The following is a 25,097-nucleotide window of genomic DNA, read 5'->3' as shown; positions in this document are numbered from 1 at the left end:
ACTGTACCTATTCTAAAATTGTCTGTTTCATACAGTACTTGTTTAGTCTTTTTTGTGTAACTTAACCGTTAAATTCAGGCATGGAGAGAATTGCATGTTATGTTTTGAAAAATCGGTTCCTCATGAAATTAGAATTAGAAAAAATGTACTTTACTACAGTGAAACTGATCTTCAGACTTGCTCAGAGCACCAGTAAAAAAATCACTTGTTGAGAAGAGATTAGCCATTCACTAAAGTGAAATGAAATTGTATAAATAATAGTAGTGTGTTCTTTCTGTTTGCTTTTTCTTTTTTTAATTGGATTGCCTACTGAAATAGTCTTTAGTAAAAGTTTCACTGTATATTAAATGTATCACACTGTATACTGTATTGGCATGTGCGTGTGGTTTACATATGTGTATATATAGTATTTGCACTTCAGACTGGAGAAAATATACACACGTGTATTGTATGTTCTGCAAATGGCACACAATACAAACCTGATAACCTGTGCCCTTTATGTTTTGAGCATTATCATGCAAACGTCTTTTGCCAAAACTCACATTTTTTTCCTATTGCAGTTGAATGCACATTTGTCAGAATGTATTAATGCCCCAAGTACCTGTAGTTTTAAGCGTTATGGCTGCACTTTTCAGGTCAGTATATAACAATTATACTTCCCAATTGATGAAAGTCTGCAAATAGAACATAACTCTTTAACATGAAAGTTCTGGACTTCTGTAGTCTTGCTTAAGAAAAAAGTGATCCAGTTCCACCAAGTGATGATGCAGCAAATGTTTGGTTTTGCATTTTAAAAATAAACAATATAAAAAAGCCCACACATTCCTGCAGTGGTTTGGGAGTTCAGTTATTATGTGCATCATGTTGAAATAGGAAGATGATACATTTGAAGAACTTTTAAACTTAGAATAAAAGGGAAGTTACTTTTGTTCTTCAGAAAATAGACTAGTAACTTCAGTTGTTTCTATGAAAAGACATAATTTTCTTGAGCTAAGTATGTTTATATTTTCTCTCATTTGTGTGTCTTAGTATTTTTATTAAGGTTAAGCGTAGGTTAACACACTTAACATGTATTTTTATGTGCATTCGTATGTCTCTGTGCACATAGGTGTATAATCAAAGCATAGCTTGACATTTAAAAAGAGAAGTTGTAGGTTTTAATCCTGGCAATCCCTGCAATATTAAAAAAAAAAAAAAGTAAGAAAACCAGACCTCAGAGTTTAGTTCCAGTATTTTTATTCCAGTCTCTTCCAATATTCTTCCCTTGCCATATATCTTGGGGAATTTGGATGCTTATATAATGAAGAGATTAGGAACCTTCAGAAACCACTGACAGGAAAATACAGAGTTTATTTGACAGTGTGATTCATTTGTTAGCCCATGACAACTTTGAGAAACGAAAACTGTAAGCAGCAACACTTCTCAATAAATTACTTCCTGCAGGTATTTCCAGGTTCTTAAATACGAGCATTCATCGTTTTAAGAGTTAACAGTAATGCTCTTCATGGTAGAACTTACCAATGCTGTAATCCTACCCACTGTTATGTCGTATGTATTGCCATTCATTTTATGTATGTATATGTGTGCATATATGTACATATATCCACATATATATTTTTAGTAATTCATATAGAGTACATACCTTGAGGATCATTGAAACTCTTTCAGTTGTTTTGCAACATATCTACCATCAAAGCTAATATACTCTGCATTGCAAAACACTAATAGAAGTAGGTGTAATGCAGCAACATACAAATAAAGTAATATGGTCTGCATCTTATGTACTCTGTATATGATCTATGTGTGTTCTGTAAACTTTTTATATAGTGGTTATTTGTAACAGCATTTCTAGGTTGTGCAGAGGCAGCATATCTGAATATCATAGAGCAATCATGGTAACATCTTAAGATGACAAACTAGGTATTGTAATATCTCTCAAAATAGTTTATAAAGCTGGCAGCTTCCAGTGATGATAAATTTATCTTAAATATTTGTTTTTAATACTCAACTGAGGGAAAATTCAGTGCTTATGAAGCTGTTCATGAAATACAGCAGAAGTTTTAAATTACAGTTTTGGGAATTGGACTCTAGGTTTTGTATGACTCAAGAGTTTTATTGTGCTTTATTTAGTGTAAAGCTACACAGAAGACTCTAAAATACAATTCATTTTGTAAATCTTTTTCATCTTTATTGTCTCTGATGTATCAAGCACAGTGGATGGAGATACATAGCAATTGTATAAAACACTTGCGATATTAAATGTGTTCCTGACTTTTGCAAATTCCTGAGTAGATTTCCCTTCTCTCTACAGTTTGCAACGTGCATCTGTGAACCAAAATATGTAATGTTGGTTCTGTGTCTTGATATACTCTTTCTTTATAGGTTTAAAAGGAGTGGAATTGGCTAAAATGTATAAATTCTTTGTTGTCACAGGGAACAAACCAACAAATTAAAGCACATGAAGCCAGCTCAGCAGTGCAGCATGTTAACTTATTGAAAGAGTGGAGCAATGCTCTAGAAAATAAGGTATATCTTCTACTCACTTCTAATTTTCATTGATTTCTTTAAATCATATGAAAGTACTGGAAGAAGCACTTTTTTTTTGTGTGTGTGTTTTAACAGCTGTTCAAAAGTACAGCTAAAGCACCGGTAGGCTCCAAAAGCAATCAAGCCATTTAGCATAACTGGTACCTTTGTTATAACAAAATGCTGTGAGAAACTTGGTTTCACAACTCCATATACAATTTTCCTCATTGGTAATTTAATTAAAACACTATCTTCATGTAGATAAAAAGTCCAGTATTAAATTTCCTCTCTGAGCTGCCTTCTTACAAAAGGGGAGGTTTCAAAAAGCTGTGGCAGCTATGAGCTGTATTTTTGTTACCTCAGTATTTTTCCAGAGATAACATTATTAGAAATACCATGTAATACATCAGTAATTTTATTTATTTTTGTTCTTTCTTGCTCTCCAAACTTAATGACCTGCAAAGGTTCATTAAATTAAACATACTATAACTCCTGGGCATGACGATTTCTAGTTTTGTGGTAGACCACAATGAAGTTCATGTTGCAGTGCTTCCTTGGGACTCCTGATTTTAGACTGTTTGCAGTCTGGGAGGTGTTGGAAATCATATCAGTATCAGCTATGATCTATCATGTAGATGACTTAGCCCTATCTCTCTGCAAATAAAATTTAAGGCATTTGATACACAGATGCAAAACTTCAGAACAAATCACTGTTTTGAGGTTAGCAAACTCTGCCTAATAAGTGTATTCTTTTCTTGACCTACAGTGATCCCATGCACATGGGTTTCCAGCAAGGTACTACAGCTACAGAAAGTACAGTTTTAAAACAGAAGTTAACGGCAACAGCAAAATACGATTTTGCTTTTTGTCCCCAGCACATTTTGTCCCTGGACTGCTTGTTTTTGAACTTAAGGTCCCATGAGGAAATCACTGAACCTGGGAATGGTCTAGTGTAGTTTTGGTTTTTTGGGGTAGAATTTTACTACACGTGTAGGTCTTAATTTACATGATCAATAACAATACTTAAGTTTGCTTTTGCACTTGAATCTCTTTGTTAATGTAGGAACTATACACTTTTTGATTTTGACAGACACAAATTCATATCCTTAGTTCTTTTTTCATTAGTCTTGATTAAAATGATACAATTTATTTTACGTCATAGGAAAAATCCCCACAAGTTCCTTGTGACTTCCATATAGATTGTTCTGCCTTTTGTCAGTGTCCCAAAAGGTTCTTTGTCATTTAAAAAATGCCCAGCAGTTCTATGTTTGTCTCTTAATAGAGCTAAGAGAATATACACTTTACTACTGTTATGTTCAATTTTTGCTTTAACTTTCATTTAGGACATAACTTCTTATCACTGTTTGCCCATTTATATATATATATATTTCTTTTTTTTTCCTTTTCACTTCCTGCTTTGTAGACTTCTTCCTATTCATAATAAAGAGTTGAATCACTGGAAATCCCAAGACTGTGCCAAGTTACCAGAATAGCTAACCACATATCGTATGTCAGTGACTTTATTTTAGAGAGGGGTAACAAAATGATTGTAACTTTATTGTTGTTCTTTTCTTTGAGAAGAATTGAATCGATGACAGTGCAAAGTTAATTTAGCTGATGAATATCACAGAAATCTTGGCTCTGCTGAAGTCAGTGGAAGTCATGTTGGTTTCTGTGGTGTCAAGATTTCATTTGGGGTACTCACTGTGATGTGTATGGAGGAGAAAGGAGAAGTTGCCTGCTCCCAGTCACCATGCTCTTTAGCAGTGCTTGTGTATTATGCAAACTGAAAGTCTTCAGAGCTGCAAAGCTTGTGTTATCAGTTCAGTATTTTAATGGTGCTGTTGGCAGAGAACAGTAAGAGAAGGTCAAATGTAAAATCTTGAATCAAAACCTTGTGGGGAAAGTTAAAATTTCATGCTTCGTTCACTCTGTGATGGGACAGACTGAACTCCCACGGGTTTTGTGATCTTGGAAATAATGAGTTGAACATAAGTCTCTTAATGTGACTTTGTCACATTCTTAAGAAATGTGGTATAAACTGTTTTCTCTTTTTTAATACATGACTTAAACATGGGGCCTTTTTAATCCATTTCTTTGTGGTGTGAAGTTTCTTCCATTCTTTTTTAGTAAGCAATAATAAGGAATAGCTAAGCTGAAAAACTGCAGAATAGAGCATACTCTGTCCTAGCAATATTTAAAATAGGACAGGGAAGTAAGGGAAGTTGAATGGTGCAGTTTGTAAACAGATGCTGTTTCCTTTACCGTGTTTTTTTTTTTTAACTGGAGTTCCAAAGACTTACATCAGATGCAATTAAGAGAATGTATTTAAAGATTTCATATTCACAAATTACCACCTAACTACAGTTACTAACTTAGGAATGACAGATGACTAAGGGCTGCAGGACATAATTCTGTTTTTCTTGTGTTCTGTAAAACTGCGTGGAAAATCTCAGTACAAGACAAGCCCATGTTTTATAACTCAGTACAGAAATGGAAATGTAGTGCTAGTGACACAGAGCGTAACTGCCTTATGACTGGGAGGCCTGGGGAGGAAACAATGAGAAAAGGGGAATGTAAAGATCACAGTTAACTAAAGAACTCTGATTCATTAAGGAAAAGGAGGATGCAAAAAATGAAAAGTGGCTACCCAGCAGATCTGAAGTATGTGGGCGGCAAGGATGCGGATTTAAATTTAAACTTGTTCTTGAAAATTTTCTCTAGTACCTAGCCATGCATTCCTTCAGCCTCAAGATTGTTTCTCTCTCTGCAGTGGCAAAAAATAGCTTTGTCTCATTTCTGTTGAGCCTCTTCTGCCAGTTTTTCCATATATAAAATGGGGAACTAATGTATGTGCATATATGCACACATGCTATGGTATACTGAAAAATAGATACCTATGTGTTATGGTATCTGTATTTTTGGTCCTCTGTCTGATGAACCTGCTGAATGCCTGTGGACTTTGAAGGTCTTGTCTGGTTTAGGCTAGTATAGAGATTGAAATTATTTGCCCTTCTGAACAGGCTTGCTTCTTGAGTCTAGGAGTGTGATTCAATAATAGTGATATCTAAGTGATTCAACTATGACTTAGTAGAGGGCAGTTAAGGTGGTGGAATTCTACAGTGGTATCTACATCAGAAGTATAAGTGGCATGACCTCAAGGTAGCACCTGTATTGGTAGTGGTGGTGTATATTTTTGGGGGGAACTTGAGCATCCCAAGTGGTCTTAATGTGGAGCATTTACCAAGATTTTCCGGGGTCAGAAATGGTGCTGCTTCTTATCCATATAAAGATATATCTGTGGAAGTAGTCAGGGCATTTCCAAATGTAATTTTGTGTCAAGTGTATTTTCTCTATGGTTTTGCCACAGAATTATCTTACCTGGGGAAAAATAAGACTTTTTTTTTTTTTTTTTTTTTTACGAAAAGCAAGCCGTCACCAAAAGGCAACCCCCTTCCTTAAACCACATTAATGAGCAGAGCAAAAAATACTGTGACAGAATACTTCGTGTATTAGTTTCATCCGCAAGGAATAGATACGATATGATACTCTTCTGACAAGGCTCATGTTTTAAAATCAGAATGAGTCACTAATGAATGAATTCATAAAATGTCAATACAGAGAGAGAATACAATCCTCTGCCTGTAGCTCTTTAGTCTTTTATACTTGTAGGCACCATTGGATTTTCCTTCACATACATGGATCCCTTCTGTATTCACTCATTTCAGGAGTTTTCATCACCATATTTTGTGACGCCAAGCCAATCCCATGCAGATGATGTTTTTCCTTAAGTTTGCTATCAATCAGGATAGATTGTGATAGGTGGGGAAGATTAATATTCCCCTTCCTGACCAGCTTTTCATTTGCTCAGCTTCTCTCTGGTGTCCCTTCTATGCTGGGCTTGCGTTCTTTACACTGATCTAGAGCTAAATAGGTTGATTCTTCCAAACTCCAAGCAACTCCCAAGTCAGTCAGTGGAAACCAGGAAACCAAGCCATTAAATAACAAACTGAATAAAGAAAATAATATGCTTAGAGACAAGTTATTTTGCTGTTTTATATCCCATCTGCACTTTCATTAGCCAAAGTTGTACCAATACTACACTGTGGAAGTGCAAAAGTAGCTTATCAGAAAGTTGGGGTTTGTTTATTTATTTATTTATTTATTTATTTGCAAGATAACAGAGAGATTTTACTAGAATCTCATCCCTTTCATATGTGTAAGATAGTTTAAAACCAACAAAGTTACAGGTATTTGTAATAAACTTTGGCAGGAGTAATTGTAGAATTTTTTCCAGGTGGCCTTGCTCCAGAATGAAAGTTTGGAAAAGAACAAGAGTATACAAACTTTACATAATCAGATTTGTAGCTTTGAAATAGAAATTGAAAGACAGAAGGAAATGCTGCGGAATAATGAATCTAAAATACTTCACTTACAGGTAAGAAATTCAGAATCTCCCCATTGAAGCAGAAATGGTAGTAGCTTCTGTTCTGTGCCTTTACACTTGTGAAGTTAGGTGTTCCAATTAAAAAGGGGGGGGGGGGCAGAGTTTACCCTATTATAAAGCTATTGTGATTATTCCCCCTGGCCCTCATCAGTAGCTGGTTGGTCTGTTGGAGTAAGATACTTTACTAAAACACTGCAACTGCCTAGCCTGTGTTAAAACAAAATGCCCTGTTTAAAAAGGGAAAAGATTGAAATTAAAATAACAAATCTTATCAGAGGAATAATCGTAACTATTTTGACTTCTCTCCAAAAAATAACTGCTTGAGGAACTACGGTCAGACTGTAGAACTGGAGAACAAGATTAGCACCTTAAAACTGTCATATATATCATGTGTATTTCTTTTCTACTTGCTGGTATTTTAAAAACTATTAATCATGACTGAGATCAGTCTGTTGTGGAATTAATCCAAATGTAGTACAATGCATTTGAATCCATATTTGTTGTCCTTCATCTGAGGAAAATGTATCTAATTACTCTTTTGCTAGTAGGTCTCAGTTTCTTATTTTGTGGTCTGAGTCACCCAGCTACAAGCCAGCATCAAACTAGAAATTCTCTGGATGCTGTAGTGTGGTGCTTAGCCCAAGCTGAAATTCTTTACCTTGCATTCAGAGCTGGCCTGAAATGTGGATGCTGGGAATTTTGTGCGAGCTTGCATGATAGTTACCACAATTAGGGAAACCTCAGGAGATATTTAACAAGCTATTGTGAAAGTATCGTTTACATGTTATTTTAGTATGCCTCCTGCTAGAATATCAGATAGCTGTTTCAGCATTTAGCTGAAATGAATGCAAATAAAATGATCTTTGGTCACTTACTATTCACATGAAATTACAAATGTTGATACTCAAGCAAGATATAGTTATCCAACCTAGAGTAAGGCTAAATTCAAAGGATAGCACATTCAAGAGTTCAGCATCTTGAGGCCCTCAATGTTGATTTATAAGGAAACCTTTAGGTTTGGCAACAGCAGCGTTTCTCTTTATAGTACTTAACTGTTTTCCACATTGTGCCCATGTAGTACCCAGTTTAGCCTGCCATAGTCATTGTTATTTGGTCTGATGATGGTCTGGGATATGGCTGCATACTTACAATATTGCATTCTGACACTGGGAAGCTAATCTTTGTATGTATTGATATTGCTGATTGAATCTACCGGGAGGTAAGTTAATTTGTAAGCGTGGGGTTTTTACACGTGCTGTCTCAATAACCAGTGATGAGAGGGGAAATGGCAAACACATAGAGTTTTTCATGATTGCCTTGATGGCAGATAGCAATATCTTTGATTTCCTCAAGCTGTATGTGCTAGCAAAATCAATTTTCAAATGGTTTATGTTTAGAAAAAAACCCCACAGAACAATATGGTTGTCAGATTCCAACAGGTAGCTTTTTGTTGGTAATAAATACTAGAGAAGGATGGCGTTTGTTGGATTTCGTTCTTTTTTTTTTTTTTCCTCTCTTTCTTCTTCCCCCTACCCTTTTTACTTCTTCTCACTGGCTATTTTAGTTTAGTTATTTTAAGCCAAACTGTGTTTTACACGTATTTCAACCCGATTCTTTCCACTTACTGTAACTTCTGGTTCAGTCAGGTTGCTAAAGGCATCCTGGAAACACACCTCAATATAATTAGCCTCTTTCTGTTACCTACTAGGGGCTACCTACTAGGTACTGAAGGAATTGGTTACCTGTTGTGAACCATTCTTCTGGGTTGTGTTCAACAGCCTTGGCTTTATAAAAGCCACAGATACTTCCAGTGTAGAACTAGCCATTTCAGGTCTGGGCAGGCAGTGCTTGCCTACTCCCCCAAGTCCTATAGCATGCTAATAATTTCTCATACCTTTTTAGTATTAGTTGTCACATAACCTTCTTTGGCTTGGGAGCAGCTGTTTCACTGAGCACAACTGGTATCATCCATACTGTGGGACATTTAACACAACTAGTGCATCAAAGGTGTCTGGGCACTGTCTGGAACCTCAGCCTTGAGATGTTTTGATTCAGATTCATGTTCTATGTACTGCTCTCGAGGGAAAGTATTTTTACTAAGAGTATGTATAATACTTTTTCAACTGCTGCCTTGTGGAAAGGAAATTCGACATCCAGCATCCAGTGTGGGTAGAACATGGAAGGATAGTAGTGAGCAAAGTCTGAAGCTGAGTGTGGGCATGAGGTACTTAAAAGACAAAAAAAGCAGTGACCATATCAATATAGAATTATTTGATTGGTAGCACATTCCTTCAAAGGAGGAGGATGCATAATTTGTTTTCCTAGTCAAGTACTGCCTGTGATTCCTTTTTCCAGTGTGTTCTTTAGCTTTTTGTTTTTTTCCACATCAGTATCTCCCAGCATAGGGTAAAAAGATAAAGATCCCAATGCTTTTTAAAACTGAGTTCAGGTCTTATTTCTGATTATTCTGTATCTTTTGAATTCTTATTAAGACATACAGGAGATAAAATATACATGCTTGCCAATGTGTAGTAGAAGCAGCTAAAAACCAGAATTGTTTCTGAATGTAGGAAGGTAGAATATTGCACACAGGTTGTTGAAGAGAAGCTGGTGCCTAGTAACAACTTTTAGTAAACTTATCCCAAAAGAATAGCTTACAGTTCTTAATCTGTACCACTTTCGCAATCCATCTAAAAATGTATTTATTCGTTTTGTGTAGTACTGTGTTAGCTCCAGGAGGTCCCAATTGGAAACCAGAGCATCTCTATGCTGAGGCACTGAACAAACCCATAACCATGTTACTGTTCTTGCCTTGCAAAGTTCGTATTTTGTGTGAGTAGAGGAAAAAGATCAGACTTGGGCACAGCTTGAGTTTACTGCAGCATGTTAACTGTGAACTAATGTATGAATCTTGTGGCTTGGCTCTTACAATGTTCATCCAGGCCATTCTATGGTGTGTTTCCTTTTGTATGTACCGCTAACAGCCCTTCCCTATCTTATTTTATGATTACCATCAGTTGAAGTGATGAAAGTGAACAACTGTGTTGATAGCGGATAGTATATACATCCAAACAAGTTGTTTTATCTACTTAATAGGATCATACCCCTGTATTTATGACTCAGTACACAACTTCCATTCACAAAGCTGTAATTTTGCAATGCGCTTGTTTTAAAACGCTAATATAGAAGTAAACAATCTTGAAATGTGTTAGGTTACTCGGTGGTTTTGAGACACAACAAAATAAAACATGCCTAGAACATGATTTGGCTAGCTGGCTTATCAAAGCTGGCCTTCAATTAATCGTTACAGACTTCCAGTATATCTGAAACCACATGATTGAAAGTAAATGCCTAAAAGGGGAAATGAAGGTTGCATGAGGCAGAAGGGTTTTCCCCATCAGTGGGGAACATCAAATCCACATGGCTAACCAGAAGGCAAATGCAAAATAACTTTAATTTCTTGTTTTGTACTCAACTGCTACATTTTTTAGGAAAGAAGTGGAAAATCATTTTTACACACATTGGCACTATATGATGATAAAATGTAAAGTTAGACTTGAAATTTAACTGTAGGTGGTAGCAAAAGTAGTTTCTTGTCTTAAATATTTCTATCATGTGAACTTCACAACTGATTATGGGGTTCTGGCTAAAATTCCTGCTAGTCCAAATTAGCTGTGATAATGTGAGTGCTATGTATTTCTTCCATCAGATTTGAGGCAGACTAGGAAATGTGTTCTCCTTTATATTTGTAATATACTGAGATGCTTGAAATGTTCCTCTGCCATAGAATACCAGCATTCTTTTTTTTTTTCTTGAGTATTATGTTTTATGCCTTTCCAAAACCAATTGTATGGTGTTTGTTTGTTTGTTTTTCTTAAAATGAATCAACCAACAAAGCCCCTTCAGCATGAATGGCTTATTCATTTTAGGAAATAATGGTGGGTATTTTAAAAGTGCTTAAGTGGCCAGAAGTGGTAGTTTTGCTTACACTCTTGAGGGCTTCTGTTCTGGTTATGGGCACATAATAACTTACGCTTTGATAGTTGACTTATGTAAACTTAGAGCTTGCTAATGCTTATGTATCCTCATATATACATACTGCAGCTCCATGTCTGCAAGGGGAAGTTATTTTGCTGTTACCCAAGGATAAACACAAGCACATAAGCAGCCATTTGATTCACACCATGGTAAATTCTTGTGCCCGTGCTTTGTTGCTTGAGTGCTCTGGCAAATCCCAACAAGTATCAGCCCATAACATCAGTATAGAGGCATTCAGAATACTGTTCTTGTATTGAAGGTTTGTTGTTTGTTTGGTTTTCTTATTTAAATTTAGATGAGCACAATTCCTTTTCTTTTAAATAATTGTGTTGATAATTACGATAGTGCTCTAATATTAATACTTATGCAGCAATAAATATAAGCATTTTATAAATACTTGGGCTAGTCCTCTAAATTTTCAAGGATTCTGTTATTGAAACAGTTGACATCAGTGAAACTTGTTTATATTGAAAATGCATCTTGTTGATCTATAATCCCTGTTTAATTTGCATAAAATAATGTATTTTTGTTATTTTAACTCGTACCTGTTTTATAAAGCGAGTGATAGACAGTCAAGCAGAAAAACTCAAAGAACTGGACAAAGAAATCCGTCCCTTCCGACAGAACTGGGAGGAGGCTGACAGCATGAAGAGCAGTGTAGAATCCCTCCAGAACAGAGTGACTGAGCTGGAAAGTGTTGATAAAACTGCAGGGCAAGGAGCTCGAAATACAAGTAAGTGTAAGCACAATGGACTGAAGTACTCAAGCAGTGCTGTCAAGAGAAGAATGGTGTCCTTTGAATGGCACTCCCATTGTGATTTTTGTGGAAGCATCAATACTGCTGATTCTTCTGGTTTTACTTATTTATTTATTTCATAAAACTACAGTCCTTCTGAAGGGTTGCTTCCAGTTTCTTAGGCTTGACCCTTGTCCTTTTTGTTTTCTTGACCTGTATCTGGATTACAGTGTTAGTTCATTATAAGTAGTTTCTCAGTCAATCTTTGACATCTAGTAGCTCAGCAGCTTCTTTAAATACAGTATTGGTATATTGATTAGTATTCTTTTATTACTCTTCTCCCACATGAATGGATCAACAATATGGTTATCGACCTGAAACCACCTCTCCTGATACCTGTTAGAGGTATATTTGATCCAAAGAAGACTATGAGATCTGCTTCAGAATGAGGTTATTGTCATGCTTGCTGAATGAAATGAAAACTTGTATTTAGCAAGATAGTGTAGGCCATATGTAAGTGTTTAAATGATTGGTACATAATTTAAATCATTAAAAATAAGTAATTAAATGATTAACATTTAATTAGATCTGTATAAAACAAACATTTCTTAAGAACTCGTCTGCATATCAGTATTCTATGTTGGCCAGTTTTGCAGTGTGCAAAGACAGGGAGTAGCCTTCTCATGTGGGGGAAAGAGGAAATTAAAACCAGACCTTCCTCCAAACTAACTAAACGATTATAAATTACAGAGCTAAGCTTGAATTTTGTGGGGTTTTATGATGAACTTTAGACATGGTAACAGCACTGCACTTCTGAGACAAGTAGTGTCTGAGAAGGATATTTTTAGTGATCAGCAGTGCTTCTGAATTTCAAAGGGATTATGTAGGATGTGTGACCATTTCCAGAGACTTCACTGCTAATAGCAATCTGCAGATAATGCTGCCAAGTCATCTCTCAAAAAAGGGAAGCCTCTTAATTACATTGCCAGACAAATTTATGTTAGATCATTTGAATATTTGACTTTTAATGAATGGGTGATTAACACCTGTGTTTGTAAGAATACTAGGTGGCAAACTGTTGTCTGTGGACATTGCTTCATCAGTGGCCAAACACACTTTGGTTATTGAGGAAGAAAGTGTTTCATATACAATGTATGATTGATTTTCACAGTCTTCTGAAAAAAACCAAACCAAACCTGCTTTTTCTTACCATAGTCCCTTCCGTTTTCTGGCAGGCCTGCTAGAGACACAGCTGAGCAGACATGATCAGATGCTGAGTGTTCATGATATCCGTTTGGCTGACATGGATCTCCGATTCCAAGTTTTGGAAACTGCCAGTTACAATGGAGTCTTAATTTGGAAAATTCGAGATTATAAACGTCGGAAGCAAGAGGCAGTCATGGGGAAGACCTTGTCCTTGTACAGCCAACCCTTTTATACTGGATACTTTGGCTACAAGATGTGTGCCAGAGTTTACCTTAATGGAGATGGCATGGGAAAGGGGACGCACCTATCGCTCTTTTTTGTCATAATGCGTGGAGAATATGATGCATTGCTTCCTTGGCCATTTAAACAGAAAGTGACTCTCATGCTGATGGATCAGGGACCGTCTCGACGCCACTTAGGGGATGCTTTCAAGCCAGATCCAAACAGCAGCAGTTTCAAGAAGCCAACTGGAGAAATGAACATTGCATCTGGCTGCCCAGTCTTTGTGGCTCAAACTGTTCTAGAGAATGGAACGTATATTAAAGATGATACTATTTTTATTAAAGTCATAGTGGATACATCAGATCTACCAGACCCCTGACATACAATAGGGGAGGCAGATTAAACAGAAGACAACTCCATTTGGGGGTTTTGTATCAGTTTGTCTTCAATCAGAGGTCCTAAAGCTCACAGAACCACCTTGTGGAACAGATGGAAGAGTTTGAAGGCATAACTGCATAGGGTCCAATTGCGAAAGTAGCAACACATTAAGAAATCATACCATGATATATTTTTTAATAGAACTAGCAACACTTAAGCTCTGAAGAATCACTTATCCCTCATGAGGATAATGATTATGGTCAGAGAGGATTTTTTTTTAACTTATTAATGATCTAGTCAATTGGAGGTAAAAAGACATATACAGTATGTGCTGATTAAATTACTTTTATTTTGTTAAGCTAGAATACAAAAACTTCACACGTGGGCTAGCTGGAAATTGTCAGCATGTTAAAAGAAGAAATGAAGTAATGTTGCAGTTATGATATTATTTGAAAAACTGAGGTGCAATCTTGTCTGAAATATAGTATATTGTCTTTTTAAGGCCTCATCTGGTCTCTGTTTTAATAATTACTTTGTCAGAAGATGTTGGAAAAGTATCCATGTCTTCTCAAAAGTATCTGAATCAAAATCATATTTTTATTTAAAGTTATATTGTTACAGAAAACATTTTATTTTAAAACTGTTGATAGACTGATATTTCTTGGAAGAAAAATAGAAGATATCAAACACTGGTTATCACTTGTGATAGGAAAAAAACTATTCAATTCTGTTATTTCTCTTTAGAAATGTAAACCTACAATATATGTCGTAGTTAATGACACTATTTCAAAATTAAGGAAAAATCACTCATGGATGCTGTGCATCATTATCAGATTTATAATTGTTTTCACCCTAAAATAGGGCATTTGTTGAACTTTGGAGTTCTAAACGGAATCCTGTACATTTTTTAAAGTTCTGCCCCATGCTTTCCAATCAAGCTATATATGTTGCACATTATGCTGTCAGCAGTATATAGTATTTTCAGTATTGGGGAGGAGGATTAGTGCTGAAAAAAGCCTGTATGTTTGTTCTGTACTAGCAGCCATTGCTTCTTTAAGGACAAATCAGCAATGTCTTAATACAGTGATGGTGGCTTGCATGCATATATGTGCCTTAGATGTGCTGTGCTGCTTATAAACCATAGCTTTTTATTCAGATTAATTCTGATGTATGAAACAGTAGTTTAATTGGACATCAGGCATAATGTTTAGCCATGTCTTCAGAGCCCTTAGGTACCTTGCGATGTACAAACAGAAGCCAAAGCCCATTTCTTTGGCTTCTGGAGCTTCTATGACTTGGCCATGGTGGAATCCATTTTATTCAGGTGCCAAAACATTATGCTCAGTGCTCCTATGGAGCTTGGACTAGACAGTCACCATGGCCCCTGTGAAGTCAGGCGACATTTTTCCTCTAATGCCTGTGGTTGTAAGGTGGCATCACTTGAAAGGGACCCATCTAAGAACTCTGTGGGGCTGTGAATATATATGCTCATTACAGCTTTCATAGCAGACAAGCATCCTAACAGGGAATGCATGGGTTTCTTAAAAACAGCCTGAACTGTAGTAGAAAGCATTTGCTAGCCCTGAAACATGCTGATTGCAACCTGCTGTGTTCATCTGCTTCTATTTAATGGCCTGTGTGACAAGCAAGTGTAGAGATATAGCCTGACTGTGGTGCTCTTTAAAATCTAAGAACTGCTTAAGCAGAGTGGACTTGCACCATTGTGTTTTTAGCCTATGTGGGCTTAAAAGAAAACGTTGCATCTCAGCCTTTAATGTCAGGATTTGTCAGTTTTCTGCTTTTTGAGGCATAGTCACAATTTTTGCAGTTGAATTCATGCCTTTGTATTTCAGCTTGTTTTTGCCGTTGTCTTTTTTGGCTGTGCCTTCACACACAGTGCCTGCAAGAAGTATTTATGGATATACAGTGCATGCTAAGTGGTCTTCATGGGTTTTCCAGGCACCTGCTAGAATACTGCCTGCTGCTGACTGTCACAAATGTCAGCAGCAACTTGTCTTCCTTTTCTTGCCTTCCATTGTCCAGGTACTGTACTCCCCTTATGGTACATTGCTGTCAACAGGTGCAAGCTCAAATATGGAGGCATGTGCTAGCATTTAATTTCTAGCACAGAAGGAGGATGCTCTGCACAAGACATAAATATCTATAGATATACCCGCATCTATATCTCTAGATATAATTGTATGGCACTTGCAGTTTTATGCAGGCTGCATAAACAAACCCATCACTTATGCTTTAGGGCGAAGGTTCGTCCAACTTGTGTCATTTTAATAATTGTGAATGTAGGCAGCTGAGCTTTTGTGTTTGTGCATCACAGAATTTTACTGAAAACAGGATTCCCAAGTGGAAATGTCCAAAGGACTCTCCTCCCATTGCTAATGCATGTCTTGTAAACTTAAATGAAACCGTTTGGCCATCTCAAAACAGTTTATATCCTGTTTCAATCTGGGACTTGGAGGAGATTTCTAGAATAAGCAGGGCCAGCATATTCTGCAGATTTGTGACTACAGTTTCCAACTCCTGTGACAGAATTACGCTTCTAAATCCAGGCTCTTTAAAAGAGGAGGAAAAAGGTGTTTCCAGCCTTTGTGATTGAAAGTGGACTTTGAAACATATGAAAGAGTAAACTATTAGGGAAGTCTTCCTGAGTCTGCACACAGCCTAAACTAGTAGCTTTAAGAGATCTGAATATCTCTTCTTAATGGGATATTGACTCAGAAACTTCATAGAGAAGTTTAAATATGAACACTCCTAACTATATTAATGCCGATCACTGTAGCAGAAACATCAGTCACTGTTGTATTTCACAGATCTCTATGCTGCTTTCCACATCTCCCAAGTGCCAAAAGCACCAGCTGCCAGAATCTTCAGCTTCACTTGGGCAGCTTTTATAATGCAGTAATGTGCTATCAATATAAAAATATTTTTTCATATGTGCTTTTTATCACAGTTAATAAAACGGAGGCCTACTGCACTTATTTTTTAAACTACATGAAGCTGCCAGAGAATTTACAGTTTGCCAGCCCTGCGTACTGTGAAATCCAGGATCTTGCTACACAAATGTAGACACCGCCTGCTGTGGAATACCTGAAGCCTTGACTGTAACACTTCTCCGCGGAACTCGCGGGCCATCTCTATAGAGTTCTTACTGTGTACATAGAAATCGGTTTCCTCTGCTTTCCAGCAAGGAGTATGTAGCATTTTGTGAAAACAAGGCCACAAAAAGATACCTGGTGCTTTACTCAACACTTTAAATTATTTAACTCTCACCATTGAAATGCCCTTTGTCTTTTTCTTTCTGTATGTTCCTGACTGAGAGATCCAAAGTTTTCTAGGGACTGTCTGTTCAAAGTGATTCATGGGGTGACAGTCTGCCTGCACATGTACTCTTGAATCCCAGCTAACTCCTCAGTGTGTATGATTGCAAGGGGGTCCAAGAGTATTTGCATTACTTTGAACAGAGTTTCTTCAACAGAACCCTTTTTTCCTCTGCTTAGTAATTCTTAGCAACACACAACTGAAATCTCTTGCTGGTATTGTTTCTTAACAATGACACTCTGAATTACGTACAAGACTCTTCCATTTTCAGCCTTTTCTAGGGAGATTCCAGTGTGTGCCCATCTGGATGTTGCCCTTGCTGTACACTCTTCAGTACAGGATGAGTGTGTCTGTTACCTAGAAAGTCTTGAATTCTAAACAGGATGAAACTATTTGGGTGTTTAAAGACCAACCTGCGATTATGATGCATGACCATGTATGTCTGCATTACTTCTCTGATCTAATTAAAGGGGTCTTGTTTCAGTTACTATCTACGTGGTACACCTTCAGCTGCTGACTTACAATATGCAATGTTGATTTCAGCCTTGTACTGTAAATGTTTTTCACAAAGAGAATGTGCAATAGGAAATTGGGATGATTGATGGCATAATTTTGACCAAAAAAATGTGGGTAACATGCTAGCGTTCTTATGAAATACAGTTTATTTCCTTTCCATTGGGTTTTCCTACTTGGAAAAGGAAAGTCGAAGATACATGCCTGATTCTGTGCCTGGTGAATTTCTTGAATGCAAAGGTAATAGAGATTTGTGTTAGTTGTAATTTAAGTGTTGAACCCATGAATGTTAGGTTGTGATTGTATCGCTCATGTTTCTCAGCGTGCCACAATTACAGCTGTTGAGATGGAGTTTAAAAGCTACCACCTATTTGTATCTGTATTCCATCACATGGGATAGGCATTTCACCAACAATGCAGGGCTTCTGTTTTCTTTCATTTTTGAAACACTGGTGCTGCTTTGTCCAAGACAGAGAAGTGCAGAAAGTGACAAGAAGAGTTGCCTGCGCCACATAAGAGTGAAAAATGCGACTGCAGAATTGATGCCTTGATACGATTTAACTATGCAAATACACAAATAGGTGAAGGGGGAAAATTCTTGGGTTGCCTATCTAATCTCTTAGGGTTTGCTCTGGAAATTACTTGTATGTGTGTAGGTACATACATAATACACACAGACATGCATGCACATATATATGCAAAGTCTGTCTTTTTTTCATGTAGAAGTGATGAAACAAAACCCTTTTCTCCATGTTATACTTGATTGATTGGTGCAAATATAACTTGCTGCTGCTAAGGGAGGATCTTGGCTAAGGGCATACTTTGGATTTGCATATTCCAGGTTTGAAGACCTGTATAATAGCAAACAAACAGTTTGTTTAGCCTTTCTGAAGACCTTGGAATGTAATCTAGGGCACTTGTCCTTCCTCATACTCCTCTAGTTTGGAGCTTCCTGTATTTTAAACAAATGTAGCGATGGGCAACTTGTTAATTGCAAATTCTTTCCTTTAATTTGGGAACAAAAGATACAAAAAGCAGCTGGACCTCTTCCTGGAGTTCCTATCCTTTCAGTCAATACCTCTATATTCTGGTTGACCTAGAAACCACAGCTACTGCAATAAAGACAGTTGGTTTGAGAACTGAGTCGGAGAGTTGGTTTTAGTGCTATGTACAGCACAGGAAGCACTTTGCATTTGCAGAGATGTTCTTCTTACAGCAAGTGCTATTTGAGTTCTCTGGAAAAAGGAAATCAAGGATGAGTTGTGAAGTGACATGCCCAGAGTCACAGAAGGAGTCTCCTGGACCCAGGACTGAATAGAGAGGTTCCAGTACCCTAGTGTTATCTTCAGATCACTAGGTTTTACTTTTCTAATATATTTGTCCCTTAAAGGAACTGAAAAACAAGTTTACATACCTTAAAGACCCACATCAGGACAGAAAGGGCTAGAATTAAACATACAAGCTGTCGTGATTTGGGGTTGTACATGTATGGTAGCCCAGACATTGCTCACTACTTGGTGGTGCTTTGTGCAGCCTGTGGAGTGGAAAGCCAGTGCAATGTGTCAATAGCAGCAAATGTCCTGCTTTATTTGTTTAGAATCACCCAACGAAGTTAAGTCTCATTTGATGCTCCTCTTAAAATGGTATTGTCTCTCAGTTAAAGTGAAGTGGGTTCATCTTTGTTCTACCAGCCTGTAGTGTGACTGGCCATTTCTTTCTTGTGCGGCTTTCTCCTTTTTTCTTTAAACCAGAATATGGAGGGCTTAATTCTTTCCTGCCTCTTAATCCAGGCCTTTTCTGAGAAGCACCAGGTAGGAAGTTGTGGAAAACTTTGGACTGCTGATTCAGGGACATCCTCTTAAGATTTAGAAGAGTAGAGATATACAACATGTAAGGGATCTGACTATTCCTATTTCTCTTCTAATATATGGTCAAGACTGCAGCTTGTGTCTTCCATTTCATGATCTTAGTGTAGATACTAGGCTGTGTTTGTTTAGTTTTTTTCTCTCCAAGTTAGGATTAGTTCCTTAGGGTTCAAGTAAGTTCTAAATTTCACAGGGAAGCACCTGAACCAAAATCCTGGATCCAAAAATCCCAGAGTTGATGTGAAATTCAAATCTGGTTCCCAACTCTGTGGCTTACTAACCTACCCATTTAGGGAAGGGTTTGTTGTCTCTATGTGGCGTCTGTGTTTTTTGGTCCTTTGGAACTAAGCTTTTAATTTGGTTGCCAGTTCTGCAAGGACTTTTTAACTTCTTAGCAATGCCGGTGTTCACACGCTCCATTGCTGGCAGTGCGATGCGTAGTGATAAAATTTGACTCTGTCTAAGGGTTACTGAGATAAACCAGCATTATCATTCGTAAAGGTCATTTTCTTGCATAGTGTTCTGAGCTCTGGATTTCAATATAGCTCACGTCGGAGAGGACACATCTTCCAACTATGACCTGCATCACTGGCAGAGAGTTGTATAATCTGTACTTGTGGAATGGGAAGGTACAAGCTTCCATCGTTGCTGATGCATCATGTGATCCACCTTTGTTTTCCTTATAGCTGTTGTTCGGTTTATTTTTTTAATTTTTATTTTATAATAAACAGGGGAAGTTCAGGATTTTTTCTACAAGGTATGAAACTCCAATGATTTATTGGTGACTGTGAAAAATACTCCATTAGGAGATGATGGGCTGAAGGTAGGTCCATTTCTCTTAGACAAGTAGGATAACCTTTAAAGTGCATGAAACAACATAATAATTGGTAAAACTAAAGCTGACATTTGTTTCCAAGAAATTCTATAAGAACTATCTATAAAAAAAAACATCAGTGACTGAGAATAATGTATAAATTAATGTGTTTGAAACTTGTGTATCCATTTCTTTAATCTCATACTCTTCAGTGAACGGTACACTTGTGTTCAGTTTTATGATCAAAAACAAAGACCAAAGAAGGCCAGCCTCATTTGATTGTGTATATTCTGCCTGTCTTAATTATCAATAGCTGTAAGGATACAGTGCAAGTGATCTGGTAACCAGTGGTTTTCGTCCTTTTCTTTTGGGGGGGGGGGGGGGGGCGGGGGAAGGACAAGTTTAAAATGTATAATTTATTGCTCAGCAATAACCATGTTGTTAAAATAACAATTATATTTAAAAAAAAAAGGAATTAGCAACATGTCTTAATTTCCCAATAGCATTATTATATGTTGTATTTCAGTTTCTTGTATATTGTGTTTTTGTATTTATTTGTGTTTGGAGGTCTTGCGATGTCTTTTTTGTGTTTAAATGCTAATAAACAAGGACAGTGTGTAAGAGTGTAGAATGCCAAACTCTGAAATGCTAAACTCTGTTATTAAAGGAAAAATAAATCTAAGTAGGAAATCATATTTTTTAAAAAAAAGTGTGTTGAAGTTGAATGACTGCTGTTGACTTGCAGATGGGCAGGGCGCAGCCTTCCTCTTCTCTGAACCCACTGTACATTGGCTGCTCAGTGCTTTATGCTTGTGCACGTGGTAGACCTTTATTGTGGCATTTCCCTTCCTCCTCACAGCAAACTTGCCGTAACTTTTATCAAAGTGCTGTTTTCCGTGTGACAACTTTGCTAGAATAAACTAGGTGATGGTGTTCGTCCTAACATCAGTGTCAGGAGTCCTTGTGCAAATAGAGTAGAAATAATTGAAATGGCTTTTCATGCATTTATGGTGCACCATTTCCTCAAAGAGGTCTGGGAAAGGAGAGGCAGGACATGGCCTCAATGTCTGGAAACTGAGATCTATTTTTTTTTTTTCCTTCTCCAGTGTGGTTAGTGACTCTTACCAACTCAGAAATGTGTTTCAGGTGTATGTTTGAAATCATGAAGCACAGTGCAGTCTGTGAAAGCAGCGTGCTGTTTTGAAATGAATGCAGCAGCAGCAGGATTTCTACCACGACTCAGATTAAGCCTTGTGATGAAAACCCTGATCCCCATGGCTGGTGTATGAAGCCTGTCCCACCCCTTTCTTACTGAAATTCCTATTTCCCCTCTTTCACATCACTGCAGGAGTAATTCTGGGCTTAGCAATGTGGGAACGTCCTGCCTGTGCTCAGAGGCAAAACCACAGAGTCTTGGCAAAGCCACAGCCCCACCGCTGGCACCCCAATCTGTGTGTGACCCAGCCAGCTGATACTGGCATTTGCAGCAGGTAGTGGAGAAGTGCTGGGTGGCCAACTGCCTTTTGATAAAATGGAGAGGCCACAGAAACAGCAAATGCAGGAAGGCTGCCGTGGTGAGAGGGAAGGGTGGCTATGAAAAGCCGTCGTCGCCACGTGCGGGATGATCTGAGGTGGATGTTCCTTTCTGCTGCTGAGAGCAGTCACTGGTAAGTGACTCTCTGGATGCTCTGGCACCCCCTGCCCTGCTCATCGCACTTTCCACTCCCACATCCGGCACTCAAGAGTGCGCTTAAAGCTCTTCATGTCTCCTCACTGTGGAGCGTGAAAGAGATGGTGACCTTCCTTGTTTCCTTAATGAAGTGGGTTATCCTCCAGTAGAGCCCTCCTAAGGAAGAGGAGGATAACCTTTGCTATCCCCTGCACTGCTCCTCCTGCCAGATTTTTTTGCTTGGTGCTGCTCAGGCATGACACTTGTGTCATTACAGTGCAGCAGGGTAGGGGGAGAGGAAACAAATTGTTTTAAGCATGAAGACAAACACCAGTTCTTTCCTCCCTGTTCCTCCTTCCCCCTAGCAATGAATCGTAATTGAAATGATACATCATGTCGCTCCTGGCAAGAATGAGTCTTTATACAAGGTTTCTTCATGACAGGTCACAGGAGGCGAATAGCAGCTTTGTAGCATACTTTCTTCTGGTGGGCAATACAGTACTTAGGGGGATGGGAACGTAGCAGCTGGGGAGAATGGGGTGAGGAGCATTCCTGGTCTACAGAGGGTGCTGTGCAGACATCATACATTGCACAAACCCAGAACTGCTGCTTGGCTTATCTCTGTTCCTCAGGGAGTTTCAAGCCTTGGGTTTGCTTGATGTCCAGTAAGGAGAAGCATTTTCAAAACCTTTGACTTCTTGGCCCTGCAGATGGACCGATCTCCTGTTCTCTGGGATAGCCTGCTTTGATGTGACCAAGTCCTGGAATTGTCTGAGTAAGGGGGAAATATCCAGCGGTCATAAAAGTGATGAAAGATGTGATTTCCCCCATCCTTCCCCAAAGCCAGTTTTCCATGAGTCAGCTGTGTGTTTCCTTCCCACAAGCCTGGGTGGAGCCATGGAGGCTGTCATCACAGAGTATGCTGTTCAGCTTGTCCTTGTTTGGCCAAAAGAGGTTGTAGTCTGAGTACCTTCCCGTGCACCCTTTGGCAAACATGTCACCTGGGGAGGGTGGGCCCTGGCAGCGGTGAATGCTGGTCCCTCATGTGTGCTTTCGCCTGTCCCTCTGCCTCCCAATAACAGGGAATGGCCAAAGCCTGGAGCTGATTTCCAGGCTTGGCAAGGCTGGCAAACACAGAACAGACGCTGGGGACTTACTTCCACCCCGTGGGCTGCAAATTGGTTTAAGAAATGTTTGGCTGCAGCCCACAGTACCCATTGCAGCTGGTGGAAGTGTGTTTTGACAGCATCACTGTGCTGATTAGAGGCAGGAGTTGTTTGCAGACATTGCTATGGACACTCAGTGGCTGCTTTGTGCCAGTACAGAAGCTCCCACAGAGGAGAATATTTGGATCAGTCCTGGCTGGTAGAAATGGCATCAACCTCAGCATACCCTGTGCCATCAGTCAGCAGGAAGGACAGACCAGGTGTGAACCCTTTCCCCAGCCATTGCCCCTTTATCAGGGGTCCTGGGGGTAGATAGTGGTGGCTGGTAGGTGACCCTCAGTCCTCCAAGAATAAAAAGAGATCCTACCCAAGCACAGGTCCTGAATGAGCTGGGCTGGTGAACGCGTCCAGCAAGCTATGGGCTCAGAATCTGAGAAGCGGGCTCGGTTGCTCACATCCCCACAGATGGAGCTGTCAAGCATCTGTTGTGTGCTGGTTTCCCCCTCTGCAGTGGTGATGTGCTTGCTCTCCCCAAGGGCATTATGGGTGGGCAGCCAGCCCCAGGAGAGCAGGCTGGGGAGCAGGGTGAGCTGGCAGCAAGGAATAGAATGTGCTGATCTCCATGTTAGGGCAGCTGCTTTGTTTCTATGGACTGATTTCTGCTTCCTTTCATTTTTGTTCCTCTCCTTATAACTGCTGGATCCAAATTCCACTCCCATGCACGTTCCATTGTGCCTGCCTGGTCCTGGGCACAGCAGCATCAGTGACAAAAGCTGGGTGAGAGAGGAGCATACTCTGGCCCCAGGGAGAGACCCACAGCAAAGGCTGGTTTATTCTGTCTCCTTGCTCCCAGCAGTAGCAGTGCAGTGAAGAGTTGTCTCCAGTAACACAGGTTTTGCTGGGTTTGCTATAGTTGCCCTGCTCTGTCCTACCCTACTGCTAGAGTAGGGGGAAAAGGGACTGTCCATCCACTGACAGGATTTCACAGGCCCTTTGATGAACACAGGGCAGATTGGGTATTTCAGACCTCTGCCTGCTTGTCAAGTGAAACCTGGCCTGCTTAAACAAGTATCAGCTTTGTTGGGACTGGAGCTGCTGAGCAGCTGAGACAAGCAGCACTGAGAAGCAGCAGCAGTGTGGTACAGAGAGTAAAAACAAAAGTGTGGAGCCCCCCTGAAACATCAGTTTTGAGGGGCCGCAGCAGTGATCTCTGCACAGAGTCCCATGAATGGTTTCTCCCCTCCTGCGTGCCCCGGCTGTGCTGTGGGGTGCTGAGGCTGTGGAATAGCGTGCCCCCTGCCCTCTGCACACGGCAGCCCTTTCTCTGAACTGTTAGTGCTGAGTATCCACCGTTTAGATTTTTCCCTGCTCTGTTAAAATTCAGGGCATCTCATTGCAGCCAGCATTCACCCTGCGAGAGATCTGTGAGTGGTGATGGCAGTGTGGGAGCCCTTCACCTCAAGGACATTTCTTGACGTCCAGCTCCCTGTGCAGAAACCACTGATTGTGTTTTGGCTGATGCCCAGGCTGAGAGCTGCTGCTCAGGAGCTTTTCCCCTTGGCAATTCATGGGTCACACTCGTGAAACCTCTGGGAACAGAGCTCCAGGCAGGAACACCTCCATGTTCCTTCACAGGGCACAGGGTGTCACCCCGAGCTGCTCTTCTCACTCCTGCGCTTGCAACAGAGGTGGGAAATGGCAGCAAGTGGGTTAAGGATATGAAAAGGAGAGACTCTCCCCCAGTCTGCCCAGTTGGAAGCTGGGAAGCGGTGGGAGCATGACAGGTGGGGTTGGCCAGTTCCTCCTCCGGTGCTCCTGGATCCTTGCTGGTGTCAGGTCAGAACTTCTTGTGGCTTGTGACCCCTCCCCACTGATGCTCCTTCCAAGCACTTCTTCAGTCTCCTGTAAATTCCTGCATTCACAAATCTGCTCTCACCCTGCTTGTACCAACGTGTAATGAAGGGTCCTTGTTAGTTAGAGGGATGCTGAGCCCCCTAGCTCTCCCAGTGGCATGGGCCTCTGCCACCACCTTCATGCTATCCCGTTCCCAGGATGTACATGTTCTCCTCTGTTCCTAACACACCCTCCTAAAGACATGGGCCTGGACCTGCACGCAGCACTCCTCTATGCTGTGCTAGAGGCCAGGGATGGTGGAGTCCTTCCTCCTCCTCCTCCTCCTCC

The 25,097-nt window shown here is 39.5% G+C and overlaps 1 protein-coding gene across 3 annotated transcripts in view; it reads left to right on the top strand.

Moving 5' to 3' along the window:
• TRAF3 (TNF receptor associated factor 3) overlaps positions 1 to 20,761 on the top strand; it is a 71,930-nt gene extending 51,169 nt beyond the window's left edge. For all 3 annotated transcript variants that reach the window (XM_061376333.1, XM_061376334.1, XM_061376332.1), the window contains 5 exons: positions 561 to 635; positions 2,434 to 2,526; positions 6,824 to 6,964; positions 11,570 to 11,744; positions 12,983 to 20,761. In XM_061376333.1, coding sequence (XP_061232317.1) covers positions 561 to 635; positions 2,434 to 2,526; positions 6,824 to 6,964; positions 11,570 to 11,744; positions 12,983 to 13,554 — 1,056 coding nt within the window. In that variant the 3' untranslated portion in view covers positions 13,555 to 20,761. The remainder of the gene's footprint in view (positions 1 to 560; positions 636 to 2,433; positions 2,527 to 6,823; positions 6,965 to 11,569; positions 11,745 to 12,982) is intronic.
• Positions 20,762 to 25,097: the final 4,336 nt, after the last annotated feature.

The sequence above is a fragment of the Neopsephotus bourkii genome, unplaced genomic scaffold (genome assembly GCF_033783945.1).
Source record: "Neopsephotus bourkii isolate Nb327-2 ecotype Australia unplaced genomic scaffold, CSIRO-AGI_Nbou_v1 NB_1707, whole genome shotgun sequence".
In the NCBI taxonomy this organism is placed as follows: domain Eukaryota; kingdom Metazoa; phylum Chordata; class Aves; order Psittaciformes; family Psittacidae; genus Neopsephotus; species Neopsephotus bourkii.
This window is presented reverse-complemented; position numbering and strand designations above follow the sequence as displayed.